This window comes from Balaenoptera ricei, chromosome 1, assembly GCF_028023285.1.
Source record: "Balaenoptera ricei isolate mBalRic1 chromosome 1, mBalRic1.hap2, whole genome shotgun sequence".
Taxonomy (NCBI): Eukaryota; Metazoa; Chordata; class Mammalia; order Artiodactyla; family Balaenopteridae; genus Balaenoptera; species Balaenoptera ricei.
In genome coordinates, this window is record NC_082639.1 from 147,553,254 (window position 1) to 147,576,199 (window position 22,946).

Consider the following 22,946-nt stretch of genomic DNA (forward strand, 5'->3'; position numbering starts at 1 on the left):
TAGTCTGCTGTTCATTCCTTGTAGTTTGTTTTTCATTTCAGTTATTGTGTTCTTCAATTCTGACTGGTTCTTTTTTATATTTTCTAGTTCCTTTTAAAAATTCTCACTGTATTCATCTATTCCTTTCCCTAATTCAGTTAGCATTCTTATTACTAATGCTTTGAATTCTTTATCTGGTAAATTGTTTATTTCTGTTTCATTAGTCCGTGTCCCCCCCACCACCCGCCCCGGCCCCCAGCCATTTTCTCTTGCTCTTTCAATTGAGACAGATTCCTCTCTCTTCTTATTTGGCTTATCTTTCTCTGTCCCTATGAAATTAGGTGTGACAGTTACCTATGGCATTCTTGAAGGGGTCCTTACGTGGGAGTGTCTCTATATAGTCTGCATGTTCTTTGGTGGGAGAGCTGGATCTGACATAAACACAGGTCACATCTTTCTTCAGCGTGTGCTGGCAGCTATCACCTTGATGGGAGGTGGGGCTAGAGATGGAGGGGCTAGGGCTGGAGTCAGGTGTGAGGCAGGGCTTGCCATCTTCTCAGTGGCCTATCAGGGGTGGGGTCAGGTCCCAAGTTGCTGGAGCAGAAGCCCTGAGGGTCAGGTCTAAGCTGGCTTGGTCACCTTTAAGTGTGTGCTCTTGCCCCTCCCAGCACTGTCACCCTCACACCAGAGGGGAGCAGTGCTGGAGCAAGAGGTGCAGAAGTGGGTATTCAGCCAGGGTCAAGGGTTGAGGTGCTGGCTATGGCGGTCTGGCCTGTCAGATATCCTGAGTGCCTCTGCTGCACTGCCTGTGCAATTGCCAGTAATGGCTGCCCCCTCCCTGTTAAGACAGCCCTTAGGGTTTGAGCTGCCTTGGCATCTTCTGGCCAGCTGAGCTTTTTCCTTGGTTGTGGCAACCCTCACTCCAATGTGAAGATGTGATGCGAGGCAAGCAGTGCTGGAATATCTGCTCAGCTCAGGTTGGGGGGTATACCAGAGCGTTCACAGGAAAGGAGTCAGCCACTCGTGAGGTTTCAATTTCTATCTCCCTTTCCGCCCAGCTTTGAGAGCAGGTGAGTATCCATGTGCTCATGAGTGGACTGCAACCTTCTAACAGCCCTCCTGTTAGTCTCACTGGCCCTCCAACCAGCCAAGGGGGCTCATCTTCCCTTTGTTGCACCCCAGGACTGAGGCATCCAATATGTGGCCTGAACCACTCACCCTGCAGGGAGGGCCTTTGCCCATGTAATCTCCCTTTTCCTCTAAGTCCCCTCCCAGGGTCACAGGTCCCGACCTGATTGCTTGTTTTCCCTTCTTACCCGTTTCTGTGTGAATCTTTCTTACAGCCTTGGTTGTACAGGAGTCTTTCTGACAGTTTCCAGTTAGTTTTCAGTGAGAATTGTTCCACATGTAGATGTATTTTTGAAGTGTTTGTAGGGGGAGTTGAGTTCCACATCCTCCTCCTCCTTCACCTCAATTCCTCTCCCCATACACATATATTGTAAATAATCAGATGGTCCATGTGCTGGTTTGTCTTGCGGATTTATAGTAATTTTTCTTAAGTATACAAAAAAAAGTAATAACTTTTATTTCTTTTTGTGCTCTTGTGAGTTATAATTTTAAATGGCAGGAATAATAAAGGTTTTTTTAATGGTCATTATAGAGACTAACTTGCACTTCACCTGTTCCTTTATTTTACTAAAATTCTATTAATTGGAGATGAGAAAAAACATGCTTCTAGGACTATGCTGTAATAACACATAGAGATTTTCTTTTATTTCCTCTAAGTTAATATTCTATGTTGATGTAACCTAGACTCCCTGAATTTCTATATATGTCATAGGAGTGCTTACATGGTGTATTTAAACCTTTCAGTTGTTACTCTCCCTCAATTCTTAAGCTTACTGCTTGTAAAAAGTTACTTCCTCTAACAAGGTAAATATGTATTAAATCCTTGAGACAAAAATGTAAATTTTTGGTATATCTTTTCATCCAAAGTCTTATATTCAAATGAAGCAAGAACAATATTTATTAATGGAAATGAGATTTTTTTTTCCAACTAATTTTCATAGTCATGTTAGCCTGAGCTACTTGTACAAAAAATTAGCACATACACACACCAAAAAACAAGAAAATCCTCACTTCATAAAGTCATAAGGTGACAAGTTTTACTCCTGAGAGGTAGACAACCAAGCAAATGAATATTGTATGTGCATTAACTGAGGCACGTGAGATCACCCAGTTTGTTTAATTCATAACAAAATCTCTCCTCCAGAATTTAGTGCTTGTGAACAATCACTATATAAGAACAGTGGTCTCAATTTACCTTAACAAAATCTTACTCTGAAGTTTAGTCATGTAGACCTTAAACTTATAAGAAAATGTATTTCTATCTCAGGCAACTATTTAATTTCTCAAAAGCTAGTAATGAAAGATCAATGTGGGGAGAGGTATGATTTCTTGAAATTGGGAATATATTTTAGCTTGTATTTGTGAAAAAATATATTAGTGACCTGAAAGGACATTGTTCCTCCTATTCTATTTCGGGTCATTTTAATAAAAGGCTCTGGCTTCATCTTATACACTACAAACAGAAAAACATAAATATCATGAATCAGTTTAAGTATAGATGTGATTAAGTATAGTAAAGGATGGCTTCCATGACATACATAAAATTCCAAACACCTTGCATGTGAAAATTTTCTGAGTATTAAACAGCAGGGTGATCTCAGTCACAAACTTGGCTTCACATGAAATGTTTTCATTAAAATTTTAAGTTTTCTTTAAAATAAGAAAAACTTGGAAAGCATAGCTCCCAAACCAGCTAAGTTAGAAACTGCTAATTTTCTGAATGAAAACAGCACTGTTTTTTTTATTTTTACACAACTGAATTGAAAGAATAGAAAAAGCACTACAGTTGATATAGAGAACTATTAGGCCATCAACACAGACATCTGGGAACAAACTTCTTTTACATTTACCATCTTCTGCAGCCACTTGCTTCTGCTTTGTCATTCACTGACATTTCAACCCTGTTGGCTACTGTATCTTCGGACGCTGGTTGGACATGGCCCTCTGACTGTCCTCCAGTGTAGGTGGGGGTGCTGTACTTTAAAAGGATAGATTTAAACTGCATTAGAGGTGCATCTGTACGGACACCCATCGGGTCAAAATGAGTTCGGCTTACTCGAAAGCCTGCTTGAGAAAGACAGCACAAAAACTTTTTTAACCTGGAACAAGGAAAGGAAAAAAATAATGAGGTTCTTGTACTTTTATTTAAATCACAATGTCATTAAAATCTTAAAATATATACACTGTCATTCACTGACTGTCTTACTTTGGCATATTCATTCCTTTAATGCTGTGTCTGTGGACGTTGTAATAAAAGGGAGGATGTTCAGTATTGACATCAGTCTTTTGCCTCTTGGCTAAATTTGTGGTTGTTTCGTTACTTCTTCTCTTTCCTGAAACATACATATATAAACACAGAAAGTTAGCATTCTCTTAAAAATTACAAGCCAAATACTTTTAAAACTACATACTGTCTTCGAGTCTAAATCCTCTGACACACACCATTTCAACCTATCTATCTAATCTTAATTCTAGATAGCTTTTATTGTAAGAGTAAGATATATATTCTTGATACTTTATCCTTCACCCATGTAATATTAATATTTAACTGTTTGCTGAATCAGAACTTCTTTTCTACCTTCTTCAATTTTAAGCCTCAAGTCTATTTCCACCTTCTGTAGAAAGCCATTTATGAATTCTGGGCCAGTCATCCCATACTACACTACTCAGAGTTTAAGTTCTGTCATTTTTTGTTTTCCTTGTTTCACGTATTTAGGTCTTTTATGTGTATAAATCCTTTCTTCCCAAATTATATTCTAAGTTCCTGGGAATAATGTCCTTTATTTCTATACTTGTATTCTCTACTGAATGCCAATACAGTTGATCCTCGAACAATGCAGGTTTGAATTGTGTGGGTCCACTTCAACATGGATATTTTTTAATAGTAAAAACCACAGTACTACATTGTCCACGGTTGGTTGAATCTGTAGATGAAGGGCTGACTCTAAGTTATACATGGATTAACCCTGGGGTTGTTCCAAGGGTCAACTGAATTTGATATACAATAGGTCTTCAGTGAACACAAAACAAAACCAACACAAAATCAGTCTCAAGGGCTTGGATACAGGAATTTAAAAAGGTACAATGTATGATCTCATTGCCTACCTCTTACCACAGTACTTAGCCTTTACATTTTAAGTGAAAGGCAGCTAGCAAGTTAAGTTTCTAGCAATGTATCCTTCTGAAAATCACAAAAGGAAGACAACTGAGATATCCAAGTTACTATGAGATTTTTTCTGAATGTTCAACTCTTAATTATTTCTACAAGGATGTTATTATGGCCAAATTTTAAATTTTTATGAAAACTAACATTCACTTAAGCAAAAGTATTCAGAAGCGAAATTTGATGCATGAAAATGATAAACTGCATTCAAAGATAAATATAAATTATTGTTGAACTGTTGCCTCATGACTCCCCCATTAAATCCAATAATTAAAACTTGATTATACTCTCACATTAAATCTAAGAAGATTTAGGAAAGTCTGAGACTAAAAATCCGATACCAAACCTTAATAATTACTACCATCAGCAGTACATGGATTTTTTTTGCCTGATATTTTCTATCATGGAAGATTCTGTATATTGATATACTAGTTTAGAATAATCATATAATTTCAGAGCTATAAAAGAACCCAAAGAGATTAGTCTAATTCCCTTAATTTATACATGAGAAAGGCTCAGATTTTAAATATTTTTAAAACTTATGTTTTACCTTATTCTAAAAAGGTTTTATGACAACTCTTTTGAAGGTGGGGGACCTGGCTGAAGTTATACAACAAACGAAACAAAGAAGTAGAATGATGCTCTTAAATCTAATGTGCTTCACAGTACACCGTAATGCCTTTTTCTTCCCTCCAACAGAGAAATTAAGGAGAATAAATCATTTAAGTGATTTGAATCTTCGCAAATTAGTTGAAGATGCCAAATGAACATGACTGTTGGAAAGAGTATGCAGTAATTACTAAACCGTAAGCTATTAGCAGGAGTTGAAATTTTCTTGTCTTTGAAGATCAACACTAAAATGTTGAGCAATACAAAATTATAGCTTGTAATTATAGTCCTCTGTTCTTTCAGTCTTAACACTGTGTTTTCTTTTTACCTGTATACAAAACACATTTAGAATCTAACATTGTCTTTTAAAAACTTTAGACATTAAGGCACTGACATTATAAATCTTAACACCCTTTTGATATGAATTTTCAGTGTCTAATATAAGTAAATTTTAAAGTATGCACACACCCCAAATTGTAAGAAAGGCCATGTAATAAATTCTTACGGCCGGAGTATAGGGTCTTCTGGTTAATCAGTGGAATTCCTATAAATCATATGTTGATGAGAAAGTTTATAAGACTTAGAATAAAATTTAATCTTAACTCTATAACCTTTATCAAACATAATTTGATCTTATTTTGGTTCACATGGTTCTTTAAGATCTTATAGCTCTTGCAAGGGGATCACCATATATTAGAGATGTGAACAAAGTACATATTAGTAGAAACCTTGAACTGTGCAAATGCCAGATAAACAAGGTTTATTATAATTTTGCTGTTGGTATAATATGAAAATGCATTTTGAAGTATGCTACCAAAGCAATCTCTTCCCTTCCAATTACCCTTCTGCTATGTGCCCTTTTGCACAGACACATACATACATATATATGCACACATATACATACATACCTTGTGCAATGTAATTATCTGTTGTGGTATCATCTGTAGTTTTAATAAATACACCATATTCTTCTAAAATAAAAACAAATGGAAATGATAAAATATTTTACAGAATGACAGTAAGCAACAATTTGAAGTTTAAATAAAAGCTTACTTAATTCTATGCACACTGCTTTTATGAATATATGAGATTCTGTGACCAAAACAGGCTACAAGAATTCATTTTTTAACCCTTTAATAAGAGCTGCTTCTTCTAATGACTCATGACAATGCTAGGATGTCTAACAAGCCCACCCTTATATCAATAGCCAGATAAAACAAAGGAGAAAAAACTTAGCTTTACTGAGTGATAAGTGTAAAGCTAGCTTCCATGTCTTAATGGATATTACAAAATTTTTGGCCACACTATTCTCAGAGTGATCTCAGAATTCTCTTTCTAGAAAGAGGATGTAGGGTAATAAAATCACAACAGACTTTTAGTTCTTTTAATCTACTAAAATTTAAAAAATACATCTGTCTTAACAAAATCATTATTTATTTCATGCCCCTAATATAAACCTGAAGAAAACTATGCAATTAAAAAAAAAAGTTAACTGGATTATGATTAGACTCATTAGAGAGGATTTACTTAAAGCACACAACTTATAATTATACTGCTTTTGATTATAACATCAAATAAAGATGAAAAGGTGGAGTATTTCTGATAACCAATTTGTAAGCTAGTAAATTAGTGTTAAATTAGTCACCTTGCTTGTTGAGATTTGAAGGTGCATGAACTGAAAACTGACTTTGAGGAGTACACTCTGACTCAAAGATTAATGTCTTTATTAGGGCCTGAATGTCATCTAAACCATGGTGAAGAGATTCAAATAGCATTCTTTTGAGGAATCCAGTATTGAAAAGGGAACTTGACCTGAAAAAAGAACATAGAATTGGGTTTGAGAAATGTTTTCTTTAAAAAAAATGTCTTCATAATTTAACAAGTAAGATAATTTGCCCACACCTTTTATCATGTCAGTTCTCTAAGCTAGTGGGATTAGTCAAGGAAATTTATTCACATTACATCAACAAGAATTTATTGAGCCCTCATAAGGTGTATAAGTCCTGTGGTACACATAGAGGTGTAAGTTATACCAAAGTATAAAATTCAGTGTTTACCTTATGAAAGCTTATAAATCTAGACAGAATCTAGACAGGGACATAGTGTAAGGCAGAGGTTTTCACAGTGCATATTCCAGTAATAAACCTTAATTACAGTGTATATATGGTGGGACAGGGTGAGATACATGAGAATTACGTATGCTGGTGGTGATGTAGTTAAAAAATGGCCCAGGGCTGAGTCTGATATGCTTCCCATTTAATTTGAGAGTCACAGGTATAATGGACAGAATATCAGTTACAAGTCAGATAAACTTGAATTCCTGTCCTCGCTCCACCACTCACTAGCTATGAAATCTTGAATAACTACTGCTTTTGAGTCTCATATTCCTCATCATAATATGGAAAATAAAACCTCTCACAGACTTGTTATGGGAATTAAATGAGATAGTACACCTATGATCCCTAGTACAAAGTATATCCTCAAGGAGGAGAAGCTATTATTGTTAAGGTTAGCAAATTATGAAAGGATTTGTGATTTTAAGTGTCAAATGAGTGATCAATATAAGATTTACTGAAAGACAATTTAAAGATTATTTTGGGTTTAAGCACTTAAGGAGAAACTTCAAAGAGGATATATAATTTAAACTGGAGGTGGGGAAGGGGTAAGAGACTGGATGAGTGTAAAGACATGAACAATGGCTTTAAGTGAGAAAATCTTAAGTCACGGTTTAGATCTCAGTTTTGGAGGTCAGAAAACCTGAGTTCTGGCTCTGCCTGTGCTACTAACTAAATTTTAGGGGGTCAGTTTTAGCCAGCACTTAAATACACTGTGCCATAATTTTCTCATCTGTAAAATGAGGGAGGAGTTGGGCTAGGAGATCTTTCTGGATCCAGCAACCTGTTCTTAATTTCCCTAGTTCCAAGATCAGTGAGTAGGATCAATGTGTGATATAAGTAAGAGAGTACTAGAAGATAAGGCTGGCCAGGTCGTTCTTAATCTACAAGTATTTACATGAAATGAAGATAAAATAATGGGTATCAGCACAAATATGTTTACTATTAGATTAATTTTTAGGCTTAGTAGATGGCCAAACCTTGGCCTGGTAAAGTAATGAGATTGAAGTTTGCAGTGATTCTTGTCACAATGCTGTCAGGAATCTCAAATTTCTACAAGAATCTCTAGTAACAAACGCTTATGGGAAGGATTCTGAGTAAAAGCAATTCAACTTTAAGGCATTAAAAATACAATAACTAGTTACTAAGGATGCAAAAGCACACATACATTAAATATCTGCAGCTGCGTCCTGTCTAAACAGCTTTACCTAACACAAAAGCAGACGTTTACTTTCACATGCCCTTCTTACTTAAAACCAATTCCTCAAAGACCTTTTATTAATGTATTAGTTGACTGCTCTATAAAAAGTTATAGTGATCACTTTACAATCACACCCTAGTTCTATAGTTATTAACTGAAAAAAGCCTCATTCTTACTATGCAGAAATAAATTATTTGCATATCAGCTAGGCTTCTCTTTGATCCTACTGCATCTTAGCCCTGTCACGAACTTGGAAGAATAATGGTATAGAAAAATCTGAAAACAAAACACCTCAGATTCATAGGGGGAAAAGAATCATAATTATTTTCCTATAGTTAAAAAAAAATTGAAACTTAATTTGCTTGTCTTTTACCACACATAATCAAAAGTCAACAATCAAATCAATACATTCATCAATTTTGAATATATTATGCTTAGGCACATACCATAGAGGTCCAAGTTCTATTGCTGTCTTTCCAGGCATGCTTCCATGACAGTTACAGGGTAGCTGTCTATATGGGTTTTCTGTGAAAAGATATTTAAAAGGGAAGTCAAAGGGGAAATGACAACATAAACAGTAGTAATTATTATATTAACAATAATTTGCAGCTACAATATACTGAGGATCTACTATGTGCCAGGTATTGTGCTAAGTATTTTATATGCATTAAAAAAATTTAATCCTTACAACTCTCTGAAGTAGGTACTGTTAAGATCTCAGTTATACAGATCAGAGGATTAAAGCTTAAGAAAGATGTAGAAATCCACATCAAACAACTTATTAGAGGCATAGCTTTTAGTCAGTATACTACCTGAAATAATTTAAGTAGGAGAAAGTCTTGTAAATTCCACAAGATATCCATATATTTTTTTTAATTTATTTATTTATTTATTTTTGGCTGTGTTGGGTCTTTGTTTCTGTGCGAGGGCTTTCTCTAGTTGTGGCAAGTGGGGGCCACTCTTCATGGCGGTGCGCGGGCCTCTCACTATCGTGGCCTCTCTTGTTGCGGAGCACAGGCTCCAGACGCGCAGGCTCAGTAGTTGTGGCTCACAGGCTTAGTTGCTCCGCGGCATGTGGGATCTTCCCAGACCAGGGCTCGAACCCGTGTCCCCCGCATTAGCAGGCAGACTCTCAACCACTGCGCCACCAGGGAAGCCCTAGATATCCATATTTTAAAATCAACTGATTGGGGTATAATTTACACGCAGTAAAATGTATACATTTTATGTGAAAAGGTTGATGAGCTTTAACAAATGTATATACCCTGGTAACTAACATCCCATCAAAATAAAGACATTTCTTATAAGTTAACTCTTCTGTAACTGGGAAGAAAATGAATTACTCTATTCCCTAGGCTCGATGCATATTCAGCCCCAAAAATCTAGGCTAGAAGAAACTAATTCAGTTTAAAGAGCAATGAGGGGCCTGATGGAATCACAAGGTGACTGGGGAGGTATGAGAGCTATTCTTAGTTTCCAAAAAAGGGTGATATTCTACCATGGACTTTTCAGTTCACTTCAGACCCAGAATAGTCATTTTAAATCAGACTCTGAGTTCCCCCAGGCCATTCCTGGGTTGATCATTCACTTTCTTGGAATGGCCTGATCTGATCAATGGGTCCTAGATATATCCAGAACCCAGGATTATGGTGGTAGGGACATGGGTCTATAACCTCTTGCTATCTGATAGCACTCTGTCATTCAATGCAATTAAATGGCAAAATGCACAGTTGTAAAATCTTATATTTACTTAAAAGCTTCCTTCATTGTTCATTCCTAGGTCTACCTTTCAGCCTTAAAAGAAGGTGTGGTTATCATTGACCTTAGCTTTGTTGAGAATGATGTTCCTCAGTTATTATATTAATATATTCAAGAAGTTCTCCCTGAAACCATTAAATAACTAAACTACAAATACTACAGGCAGGGTTACTGAAATTAGGGCGATTCACAGTTACAGTTCTGTCAGTCACACCAACTTACCGCCGACAGCACAGACATAAATTTGTATTAGTCAGTTTTTTTCCTGATGCATTTTGCAAAATGCTCCCATCATATAAACCTATGTCTTTTTTCAAGCCCCTCACCTAGGATTTCTCAGTGCCTGGTCAGCATCAGCATCTTGAGGGATCAGGGCTATCATTTCAAGTTGCCAGTAGCAAAAAATGAAGGGGTAAAAAAAGAAGAAAACTAGTATTTCTATGTCACTGGTAAAACAGGCTATGAAGGTAATTCCAGATAAGGAATTCAAACATACTTAGAGACTTTTATTTAAATGCAATGGACTGAACACATACTTTATCTCTGCTGTTTCTTAAAGCATTATTAAAATGAGAACAAAGGAATAAAATTCAAACCCCAAAGATAAATAAAATGGGAAAGGAGATAACAAAAGATGATGAGAGGTGTCAATAAAATTTTAGAAGTGGGAAGCACATACACAAGGGGATTTAGCAGGTCAGAGAAAGCTCAAGCCTAAGCCTGAAATGGGTAGAAGGGCTACCAATAAACAGCAAGCCCACTGGCATGGGGGACCTGGAAAGGCTTGAGAATTGAAGGTATTGATGGTCTCTGAAGATGGGAATAGGGTGGTACCGCAAAAAAAAAAAAAAGGCCTCGTTTAAAATTTTAAGACTTGTGGATCTTCTCTAATACCAACAGTTAGGCTTCTGCATCTTCCCCATCCCAAAAGAGGAAGTTAATCTTGGGTGAGGCTGAACTACAGAGAATCTGGAACCAGGGACATTAGTCACAGTTAAGAGTGAGGAGACATATGAAAAGAAAGGGACTAAGTAAAAGTCTGTACAAATGGTAAGACCTTCCAGTCTACTTCCTCAACATGGTTCCTAGAAAGCTGATTGATAGAAGCCTGCAAGATTTCTCTGTAGAAATACTTACCAATCCAAGAGAAAAGAGACACACACACACACACACACACACACACACACACACACAAACAAACACACAGACTTACTGACTGACTGCCATTTGGGGGTTCTTGTAGTGAAAAGGCAGACTGCCTTCTCATTACAGTAAAGTTTATCCGTTTATAAGCCCTGCCACAAGTACTTCCACGTAACTTTCAGCACGGAAAACTAAAGACCACTAGACATTTGAGATATACTATGACAGGGAACAAAATTACAAAAGAGAAATAGGAAAGAGAAGAACTAAAACAAAATAATGACAACAATACAAAAATAAGCAAAACAAAAACCCTATCCTCCCTTAAATATAAAATATACCCAACTGTAATCAATAGTCTTAGAGAGGTAAGATTAGATTTTACATCTCTGAAACAAGAATAGGATACTACTAAAAAGGGAGCAATGAAAAAATATGAAATAACTCTTGGAAATGAACCAAGTATGACAGAAATTTAAGCAGGAAAGTTGGAAAATAAAACTCAAGGAAATCTATAAAGTAGAACTAAATGCCAAATAAATTAATAGTAGAGATATAAAAAAAATTAGAGAATTAATCTAGAAGATCCATCATATAACTAAAATGAGTTCCAGGAAGAGAGGAGAGATATTTTGAGAGAACAAAATTATCAAAGAAATAATAGAAAAAAATTTACCAGAACTGAAGAACTCAAGTTTAAGGGCTCACAGATTGTCCAGCACATTGAATTAAAAAAGATGAATTCATACACATCATGAAGTTATTTTAGAATACTGGGTTAAGAAGAGATATTTTAGGAGCACTCAGAGAAAAAAACACAAAGGACTATATATATAAGAACAATAGCAGACTTGTCAATATTGGAGGCTAGGAGACAATGGAATAATATCTTAAACATTCTGAGGAAAAATGATTTCCAACCTAGGCTTCTGTACGTGGCCATGCAATCCTCAGGAAGCTATGGGAAAAAGTGTAGTTTCAAAAGGCGAAAGTAAAGAAGGAAAAGTGGAAAATACATAAGATTTAAGATACAGGAAATTCATCAGAAGGAGAAAGCCAAAGAAAATTTCCATTATGATGGTCTAAAAGGAAGCCCTAGGGCAACAGCTCTCAGCAGACCTAGAAAACAACCCAAACTAGAGCAGGAGGACTGTCTCCAGGGAAATGAAATGAAACCCAAAGATTACTTGATGTTCTTAACCAAAATCACAGGAACACTGGAATTGGATTATGGATTATGAAAAGTATATACACAAAAGGTGACAAATACATAGTAATTATTAATTCCAGAGTAAGCAAAGAGTTGTATAAAAAAAGAAATGTTATTACAGCATATTAACTGGTTCATCTGTGTTGTAGCAGCCTTCTAACATAGATAGGCAGCAATGATTCCTGTCTCTGGCATTCATACCCTTCTATAATCCCTTCCTCTTGAATGTGAGATCACTGGATCTAGAGACTCATTTCTAGTACTAGAATACGGCAATATTCTCTTTTTCTCTTTCCTTCCCTTCCTTTCTCTCTCTGGTTCTTGCTTAATCCTTCCGACGAAGTGAGCTGCTATCCTGTGAGTATGAAGAGGACTGCATGACAAGCAGTAACCATGTGAATGAGCTTGTAAGCAGATCCTTCCCCAGTCAGGCCTTGATGATTGCAGCCCTGGCCAACACCTTGACTGTGGCCTTGTGAGAGACCCTCAGCTACTGGACCCAACTGAACCATACCCAGATTCTTGACTCAGAGAAACTATGAGATAATAAAAGTTGTTTCAAGCCACTAAGTTTTGGAGTAATTTGTTACACAGTAATAGATAACCAATGTGACTTGTGAACAATATTTTATATTTATAAAAATGTAAACACTGAATATTGATTAAGCCAACACTGGAGAGGAGAAGTACATGCATGTGACTGGGCTGGCTTGAGATGCTGAATACTCTTCTTCCATGAAAGGAAGTTACAGGCAGTATAAGCATGCTACTTAGAAACAGGGAAGACACTAAACATTAAAGACTTTAAATATTAGAAGAAACAGCTGTGAGGTTTTAGCTGTTGACTTTAGGGAGTGGGGCAGATATCATTATTTTATTAATAAGACTTATGAAACTATCTGACTTTTTAAATTATGTATTACTAATTGATAAACATAAAAAATTCTAAGTGACCGACTTTTTTGAAAGACATAATCATTTACACTCTCCAAGTCCTGTATGATTAAAGACAAAATGCAGACAACAAATCATATTGCTTTATAGCAATTTATTAAGTAAAAAATCCTTTAAAATGTTTAATCAGGGGGAGGGGGAGGGATGGATTGGGAGTTTGGCGTTAGTAGTTGCAAACTATTACATTTAGAATGGATAAACAACAAGGTCCTACTGTATAGCACAGGGAACTATATCCAATCTCCTGGGATAAACCATAATGGAAAAGAATATAAAAAAGAATGTATATATGTGTATAACTGAGTCACTTTGCTGTACAGCAAAAATAAACATAACACTGTAAATCAACTATATGTCAGTTAAAAAAATATTTAAAAAAAAGAAAAAAACCCACTGTAGTAACAGTCTAAAATTATACAACAACATGAAGCACTTCTGATGGAGAGGGAAAGATGTTAGGTTTTTATGGATTCAGGATCAAATCTGAACAGAGTGTATTTGAGTTTAGTTACTTGTTGATACTGTAAAACACACATGGTGAGATATGAAAGGATAATAAACTCCATGTAAGAAAGAATTGATTCATGATTTTAAGGGCAGGAACACCGTCTGTAACACTGGGGTATGAGGTAAAAAACACTGAGATTCTTTTTCTTTTTTATTGAGGGAAACTCACATTACTGATACCCTTTTAAACACTGAAGATGTCTGTTATTTCTTACATAAAAGAAAACTGAATTAGGAAAAAACAGAAAAGAAACCATAGGGCACTAAACCAATTATCCAGGAGGACCAAAACTTTTCAAAGTTTCAGGCACTAAACCAATTATCCAGGAGGACCAAAACTTTTCAAAGTTTCATCAAGGTATTTATGAAATCTATATTTTAAAAAGCCAGAGTGGATTCTGTAACTCCTCTGATTTTGTTGCATTGAAACCAAGATTAGGATGGTGGACTGAGCATTTAAACCTGTCCTCTCTTCTTATTCCAAATCTCTAGAAATGATAGAAAATATATTTTTATGAAAAATTCCTAAATAGCGCTGGAAAATAGATGAGTCATCACACATCCCAAATCATTCAGTGCTTTCTGAAAGCCTACAAGCTGTGAGATCATACTACTGGAAGAAAACCCCACTGGGGAGAATAGCTATTAAAGGCAGAAATAGCCTAGGGGCTATATGAACCTAAAAAGCAAGGATGAATGACACTAGAGTAGCTCTAGGACAACTGTTAAAGGGATTGGTTAGAAAACTGTACTTGAAACAGCTTATGATTATATAACTCCTTTAATCCATGATTAGTAATTACAGAAGATATTTGTCTTCAGTTTGAAGTGATAAAGGTTTAGGTTGGAGAAGCAAGATAGTGCCCCAAATTTGATAAAAAACAATTATCTAGGGCCCTAAGAAGCTCTGAATTCCAAGTAGGATAAACACAAAGAGACTCACTCAGACACATCATAATTAAACTGCTGAAAGCTACACAGAGAATCTTGAAAGCAGTAAGAGAAAAATAACTTATCAAGTATGAGGGAACAACAGTACAATTAATGGGGACTTCCCTGGTGGCGCAGTGGTTAAGAATCCACCTGCCAAAGCAGGGGACATGGGTTTGATCCCTGGTCTGGGAAGATCCCACATGCCGCAGAGCAACTAAGCCCGTGCGCCACAACTACTGAGCCTGCGCTCTAGAGCCCACGAGTCACAACTACTGAAGCCCGCATTTCTAGAGCTGGTGCTCCGCAACAAGAGAAGCCACCGCAATGAGAAGCCCACGCACCGCAACGAACAGTAGCCCCCACTCGCTGCAACTAGAGAAAGCCCGCGCACAGCAACGAAGACCCAGTGCAGCCATAAATTAATTAATTAATTAAAAACAAACAAAAAAAACAATACAATTAATGGCTGACTTTTAATCAGAAATAATAGAGGCCAGAAGGCACTGGACTGACATAGTTGAAGTGCTGAGAGGAAAAAAAAAACTATCAACCAATAATTCTACATCCAGCAAAACTATCCTTCAAAAAAGAAGGTGAAATAAAGACATTCCCAGGTACACAAAAACTAGGAGAATTTGTTGTAGCAGACTCACCCTATAAGAAATACTAAAGGGGGTTCTTCAGGTTGAAAGGAAATTTTACAGAGTAATTTGAATCCAAAGGAAGGAATAAAGAGCACTGGAAAGGTAATTATGTGGGTAACTATGAAAGATATGTGTGTGTGTCTCTTTTCTTAATTTTCTTTTAAACTCATAAGATTTAAAAAATAATACTATATTATTGGATTGGGTCTGTAGATGTAATTAACATATGACAAAAATAGCACAGGAGGTGAGAGAAAAATAGAATTAGAGCAAAGTTGCCACATTTTGCCAGTCTTAAGTCAGTATTAACCTGAGGTAGATCAAGATAAGTTAAAAGTCTATATTATAATCCCTGGAGAAACTATTAAGAAGATAACTGGAAAAAACATAGCTAAGAAACCAACAGAGGAACTAATCAAAATGACACAGTAAAAAAACATTTAACACTACGAAGGCAGCAAAGGGGGAACACAGAAGACATGAGATACATATAAAACAGATAGTAAAAGTGCTGAAAAGCCAAACATTTTAATAACTGCATTCAATATGAATGGTCTAAACACTCTCATCAAAAGGCAGAAACAATCAGATTGGATAAAAAAGCAAGATCTAATAAGACACTTACAGATTAAAACTAAAAGGATAAAAATATATATTATGCAAATAGTAACTATGAGAGTGGTATTTATATTAATATCAGACTATAGGCTTTCAGATAAGAAATATCAGGGATAAAGACAGACATTTCATAATGACAAAAGAGCCAAAGATGATACAACAATTATAAATATATATGAATATTTTTAGATAAAATGATAGTTAAAGAAGACAGGTTGAAGAGAGCACACGCATAATAGTACAAGGTAAGACAAACATTAGAATTAAAAAATATTTAAGAAAGCTTTCTTGAAATGAAAGGATATTTGAAGCTACATGATGAAAGGGGATGCCATGATTAGGAAAACTGATCCTAAAAATAAGGTTAGAACATAGTATTTCAAAAATAAATATTCCTCTGGGCAGCCAGGCAAAATAATTATGTCATATAAAAGAAGGAAAAGTTACAATAATATTCAGTAATAGAAGACAATAAAAGAATTTCGACAAGGCACTCGAACTCTTTAAACTTTTTAAGTATAAAGCTATAAACAGGGAGCTTTAAACATGCAAGAAGTCAAAGAGTATTTTCCCCATGAACCCTCTTGACTAAACTCAGAAAGTTAAATTTAGCCAACAGATAATTCAAGAAATTATGGCAAGAACACTGATGATGAGCACTGAATATATTTAATGTGTGGATTATACTGGCAAAATAGAATATAAATGTTACATATAACATAAAAATGGTATAATGGACAAAAATTAGGAAGGGAAAATGGAAAATGGCAGGCTATTACCTCATTTATGTTACCAAAAAGCCAAAGTATATTACTTAAAACTGATAAATCCAAATTACAGAAACATATACATATTTGCTACTACAAAAGTAAACATTAAGAAAATAAACAACAGACTAGATAAATCAGTATCTAATATAGTTAAGAGAAAAGGGCAGAAAGGACAAATACTAAAACTTTAAAAAATAAGGAGAATATAACCATAGAAACCAAAGAAATTAGAAAGAATCATTAGACATCACTTGGCTCAACTCTATGCAAATAAATTAGAAAAGCTGAGTGAATACTATTAACCCTTTAGTGAACAAATAATTCTGATGCTAGCTAAACTGTTCCCAAGCATTGAAAAAACTGTAAAGGTTCCAAATTCTTTTTGAAGGGAATTTAAACTAATTCTAAAGCCCAACCAAAATTATTCTAAAAAGGAAAACTATATACCATCTTATTTATGATATTGAAACAGAACTCCTTTAAAAAATTAGTAAACAGAATCCATAATAAAAGAATACTTCCTGACAGAGTAGTTTATTCTAGAAAGTCAGAATGATTTGATATTGGGAAATTTTATTACAATTCATCAAATTAATAGATCTAAGGAGAAATACCATATAATCACCTCCACAGATGCTGAAAAAACATGTGACAAAATTCAACATCGTGATAAAACATAGTAAAATTGTAAATGAAGGTTACTTTCTCAACATGATAAATGATAGGTATCTCAGATTCAAGTATGAATCAGAAAGCACCAGAGGGAACTAAAACAAGGAACATGACAGGATGCCCTCCATCCCTACTATCAATTAACACTGTAGCAGAAGTATTAACTCTTGGACAAAAGAAAAGCATACTGGGTTCTTAGGAAGCTTCAAAACCGTAACAATATCTCTATCCTCCTTAATGTGATCAAGATAAACCACCAACTGGTTTATTTATTTATTTTTTGTTAAGCCAAAAAAAAAGGATCCAATGTCAGAACACTGAAAATAGAGCTATGAGAATGGATTGTCTTAACAGATATTAAACAACACTAAAAGTCTTCTGTAATCAAAACAGTGGGATAGAGGTGTATGAACATCCAACCACTGGAAAAGAATAGAAAATCCAGAAACAAACTCAAATACATGTGGGATTTCAGTATAAGATAAATATGGTAGTCTCAAATCAGTGAAGAGGTGAACTATTCAATGAAACATAACCTTCCTTGAATAATATAGGATAGGAAAGCTCTTTCCAACTACAGACAAAATCCAGAGTACATTAAAAGTTTGATTAACTTAACAACGGCAACAATGAAAAACTTCTGCATGAAAAGGTAAAAAAAAAAGAAGATGCAAACACAAGTGACAAAATGAGAAAAAATATCTGCAACTATCGTATCATATAAGGGTTAAACTCTAGTATATAAAGGAGTTCTTAAAAATCCATATTTAAAAAATGCCAAGAACCTAACAGAAAACAATGGGCAACTCTATGTCCCAGAAAAGCAAAATAGAAACAGCTTGATGAGGGCACAAGCCACATCTTTTTCCTTGATTCCCCAGGCCTGGCATATAGTAGAGGCTCAATAAATGTTTACTGAATGAATTTTATAACTGATGGCTTTTATATTCAGTCAGAAACATGAAAATTATTTTTATAGAATTAATGATTTGAAACATCCTAGACAAAGAGGTAATCTGACTTAATGTTCCTAAAATTAGTGACAGTGGAAACTAAGTTATTTCTAGATGTTTCAACAGAGGGCAGGGCTAGAGAGCATAAATTATGATGAGTAAATGATTTTAATGAACTCACACGAATGTCTTGTCTGTTGATGAAAGGAAATCCAGTATAGGAAATAAAGTTAGCACTGTAATCTTTAAAATCAAAGGACAACAATATGTATAATTAGGGATGTGATAAAGGCTTATTCATTGGAGGCTTATACATAAACAGGATATACAGTCAAAAGAAACTTGAATTTACCTTCTACCATATTACCATCCTTCTGAAAAATTCTCTCTTCACACCACTGACAATGGATTAGGTACTGAATCTTCTTGGCTGTTTCATCTGCAGAAGTAGGCCCCCTCAAAACTCTCACAACAACCAATACAAAATGTTCCAGAGCCACTGCAAACAGTACTTCTATGCCTTTGTTACATCGGGCTGCAGCTCTGGAAAAATTTTTTAAAGTTATTTTGGGAGCTTATCATTTTCCTTTGTTTGGCATTATACTGACAATACTAACTTGGACACTAAACTATGGATGGGTTATGGGAAAATAAGGAAAATTCAATTCTTAGTAGCAGTGATTTTAAAAGATCATTACTATAACTTCTACACAAATTGAAACACAGGATATATAGGATGCTTGGCAGGATTTTAGTAACTACACATTTTCCCTTATGATATCTTCTCAATATTCTCTGGTTTTCAGTGTCACTTTGTTTCTTGTCATCACAACCATCTTTCTTTATTTTTATCTACTTTTTTCTATAAAAGCTTCCTCTAAACAATATATGTTTATTGAGTACTAACTACATGCAGGAACTAAACAGTCAGTGAAAAATGAATAAGCAAAGTCCTTGCCATTATTACTTTTATATACTTTTGGATTAAATTCTACTTGATACACCATTTATGTACTTAGTTTTCCCTCTAAAGTTCTAAACTAACTTAAACTTTGTATGTATTGATTTGAATCAAGTTTATAAGCCATCATTTTTTTAAACTACATAAATAAAAGATGAAATGGACATTAAAAACTGATTGTTTCTAAATCTAAAAACAGTCTTTGCTTTCCCTTTTCATGGTGCTGTCCCCTACATTGTTGAAATAAACTGATTTGAAATTAACTTTCAATATTTTCTTTCTTACTACTTTAATTATTTTAATAACATTTTAAATTGAAGAGTAAACTATTTTAGGCACAAGCTTTTAAATCACATTCTAACATAACATAAAATTACCAAACAAATCAAGATTACATATATGGAATACGGAATTTGTATTTCATGCATATTTTGAGGAATGAAATAAACACTTCTTGTAATATTATTTCTTTTTATCATATACCCAGACAAGGTACACTGTTGGCCATTTGGTACCTTGCCACTGCAGCTACAACAATTCTGGCTGCTAGCTCCTTGTAATATTCAGTTCGGACAATGTTACAGCCGTAGTGACGCCGGGCAACATGTTGTGCCTTGGCATATAAAGAACTGATATCTGTAGAAGTCACTGACACTATGCCAAGGTTTCTTATATTTCTGAATGCAGAATCAAGATAGTTCACAGATGTTCCAAAAGGGTCTAGGTGTCTAAAATCAGAAAGAATATAGACTTATTTAAAATCATACTAGTATCCAAAATAATACCACTGTCATTATTTCTAATGACAAAATTCCATGGATTCAAAAGGACTTCATAAATCTATTTTAAATACATAATTATGTTTTTAAAGTAAGCAATAAAACGATCATATGATATGTTAGACATGTAAAAATAAATCAGGCTTAGAGGAAATTGTCATGCCCAGGCATTTTATTTCAAATGCTAGAAAATGTTCTTACTGCATTCCTTAGGCCAATGCCAAAAAACTGTATTAATTTAAATAAACAAACAGTGACAAACTATGTTAATTTTTAACGGCCCCCTCCCTACCCCGCCTCCCGCCAAATCCAAGTCAGTTTAGAAAGTGACACAATTTTTTTCACTTACATGAAATCAAAAGATCTCAAATGCATCAGTACGTTGGCATCCATTTTGGTCACCTTAATATTACCAAAGTTTTCCTCTCCTTCTTCAGGAATATCATTACTCTCTTCCTTTTCCTTACTGTCCACCACCACTTTCAATTTGTTTAACTGGCAGTTCTCCTGAATCAACGTCACAGAGTTTTCATTCAAATCATTAATTGTAACCTTGACTGCATTTCCAAGGTGTTTTGCCCATTGTAATCCCATTATCCCTTGGGAGAAATTGGAGGAAAAATGAGTTTTTAAATTGTAATAAAGAAAAAAAGTAGTATAATAATAATAAAGAATATAATTTTATAAATAACAAAAACAATTCTTTCAAAATCTTAATACTTTCATAAGTAATTCTTATTCTACTTTCTCACTAAAATGCCTCTGAAGAAAATTTACCACAAGAAAATGTGTCTAACAGATTTCCATTAATAGTTTGTAAAACACTTTTCTATAATCCATGTTCAAATAAAATATCCACGTATGTTCTTTATTTGGGCTTTGGTAGGATTTTTTTTTTCTTTCTTTTTACAATGGAATACTTTTTGAAACAAAATCTTACAGAGAAACCCAATATACAACATGAGTAAGAGTGCAGTTACTCTACTTGAAGGGAAGATGGGTAGTTGGAACTCCTCCTGCTGAAGTTTACCCTAATGCACCAAAACATGAAAACAACTTTCCTGGATCAGTGCTTTTCAAATACTGCACAATAGCATCATTGTGAATGAAAAAGAACAACTTTGTATGTGTAAGCAAATGACCAAGAGGAATTGAGACCAAGAGGGCCCTTCTCACAGGCTTTCTATTCCTATTGGACTTGAGTCATAAGGGACATTCACTACACAGTGGGAGATGGTGACAAAGGCCTAGCCAGTATGGAGTAGAAAAACCCCTATTTACGGGAAGTATTAACCATCTTCTCCCTACATGTGCTTCATAAATGTAAAAAGTTAGCATTTACTATGTGCCGTGGTCTTTACATATATTTTCCTATTCTTATAACAAGCTTGTGAAGTAAGTTCTAATATTCATATTTTATATTTATTTATTAATTTGGTTGCATTGGGTCTTAGTTGTGGCAGGCGGGCTCCTTAGTTGCGGCTCACCAGCTTCTTAGTTGTGGCACTTAGGCTCCTTAGTTGCAGCAGGCAGGCTCCTTAGTTGCGGCTCACTGGCTCCTTAGTTGTGGCATGCGAACTCTTAGTTGCATCATGCATGTGGGATCTAGTTCCTGGACAAGGGATCAAACCTGGGCCCCCTGCATTGGGAGCGTGGAGTCTTAACCACTGCGCCACCAGGGAAGTCCCTATCCACGTTTTAGCGATGGGGAAACACACAAAATGACTGCTATGAGCTTGATTTAAGTTTACCAAGGCACATTAAAAAGAAAAGGCTGAGAAGATCTTACTTAAATGATAGTTTTAGTGATTTCAGGTTAAAAAAAAAGAGTAGTTCATTGCATCATTATTTACAATAGCCAAGACATGGACACAATCTAAGTGTCCACAGATGGATGAATGAATAAAGAATATGTGGTATATATATATATATACCCAGTGGAATACCATTCAGCCATAAAACAGAAGGCAATCCTGCCATTTCAGACAACATGGATGGACCCTGAAGGCAGTATGCTAAGTGAAATAAATCAGAAAGACAAATACTGTATGATCTAACTTATATGTGGAATCTAAAAAAACCAAACTCACAGAAATGGAGATCGGATTTGTGGCTGCCAGAGGTGGAGACTGGAAGGGTGGGAGAACTGGGTGGATATGGTCAAAGGGTACAGACTTGCAGTTATAAGATAAATATGTTCTGGGGATATAATGTATAGCAGGGTGATTACAGTTAATGATACTGTACTGTTTATTGGAAAGTGACTAAGAAAGCAGAACATAAAAGTTCTCATAAAAACGGAAAACAAAATATGTAACTATGTGAGGTGATGGATGTTAATTTTTTTTGGTGATCATTTTACAATATATACATAGAGCTAATCATTATGTTGTATATCTAAAACTTATACAATGTTATATGTTGATTATATCTCAATAAAACTGGAGGAAAAAAAAATGACTCCACTATCAAGAAACATATATAGTACCCAGTCTAGGATAGACATTTAATAAATTTTATTGCATGTAAAAAGAGAGAGAGAGAAAAAAAGAGAGAGAGAGAAGTTGTGTCAGGGAAAATGCTGGGAAATAAATCTGGAAAAGTAGGTTGGGTCAGATTATAGAGGATATTAAATTTCAATCTGAGAAGCTGAACTCTATTTAGGCAATAAAGATGCATGATTTTTTTGACTGAGAAGTAACATTATCAATTCAGTGTTTCAGAGGAAGGGCTGTTTGCAATAGCATACAAGACAGACTGGGTGGGAGAGATATCATTGCCAAAAATCATTACATTGGTGGATATGGAATGGAAAAGGAGTATGAATCATAATACAAAAGAAAAATTAGA

At 35.0% G+C, this 22,946-nt stretch overlaps 1 protein-coding gene across 2 annotated transcripts in view; it reads right to left on the bottom strand.

The window, feature by feature from the left end:
* Nucleotides 1-1,976: 1,976 nt before the first annotated feature.
* TRMT1L (tRNA methyltransferase 1 like) overlaps nucleotides 1,977-22,946 on the bottom strand; it is a 36,579-nt gene continuing 15,609 nt past the window's right edge. Inside the window, exons 8-15 of one of the 2 annotated variants that reach the window (XM_059937851.1) lie at nucleotides 20,446-20,695; nucleotides 19,833-20,045; nucleotides 18,709-18,899; nucleotides 8,641-8,719; nucleotides 6,525-6,691; nucleotides 5,788-5,850; nucleotides 3,314-3,440; nucleotides 1,977-3,206 (exon numbers count right to left, since the gene is read on the bottom strand). In XM_059937851.1, coding sequence (XP_059793834.1) covers nucleotides 2,954-3,206; nucleotides 3,314-3,440; nucleotides 5,788-5,850; nucleotides 6,525-6,691; nucleotides 8,641-8,719; nucleotides 18,709-18,899; nucleotides 19,833-20,045; nucleotides 20,446-20,695 — 1,343 coding nt within the window. In that variant the 3' untranslated portion in view covers nucleotides 1,977-2,953. Of the gene's footprint in view, nucleotides 3,207-3,313; nucleotides 3,441-5,787; nucleotides 5,851-6,524; nucleotides 6,692-8,640; nucleotides 8,720-18,537; nucleotides 18,600-18,708; nucleotides 18,900-19,832; nucleotides 20,046-20,445; nucleotides 20,696-22,946 lie in introns of those variants that run through there. The other variant, XM_059937857.1, reaches the window with a different exon arrangement.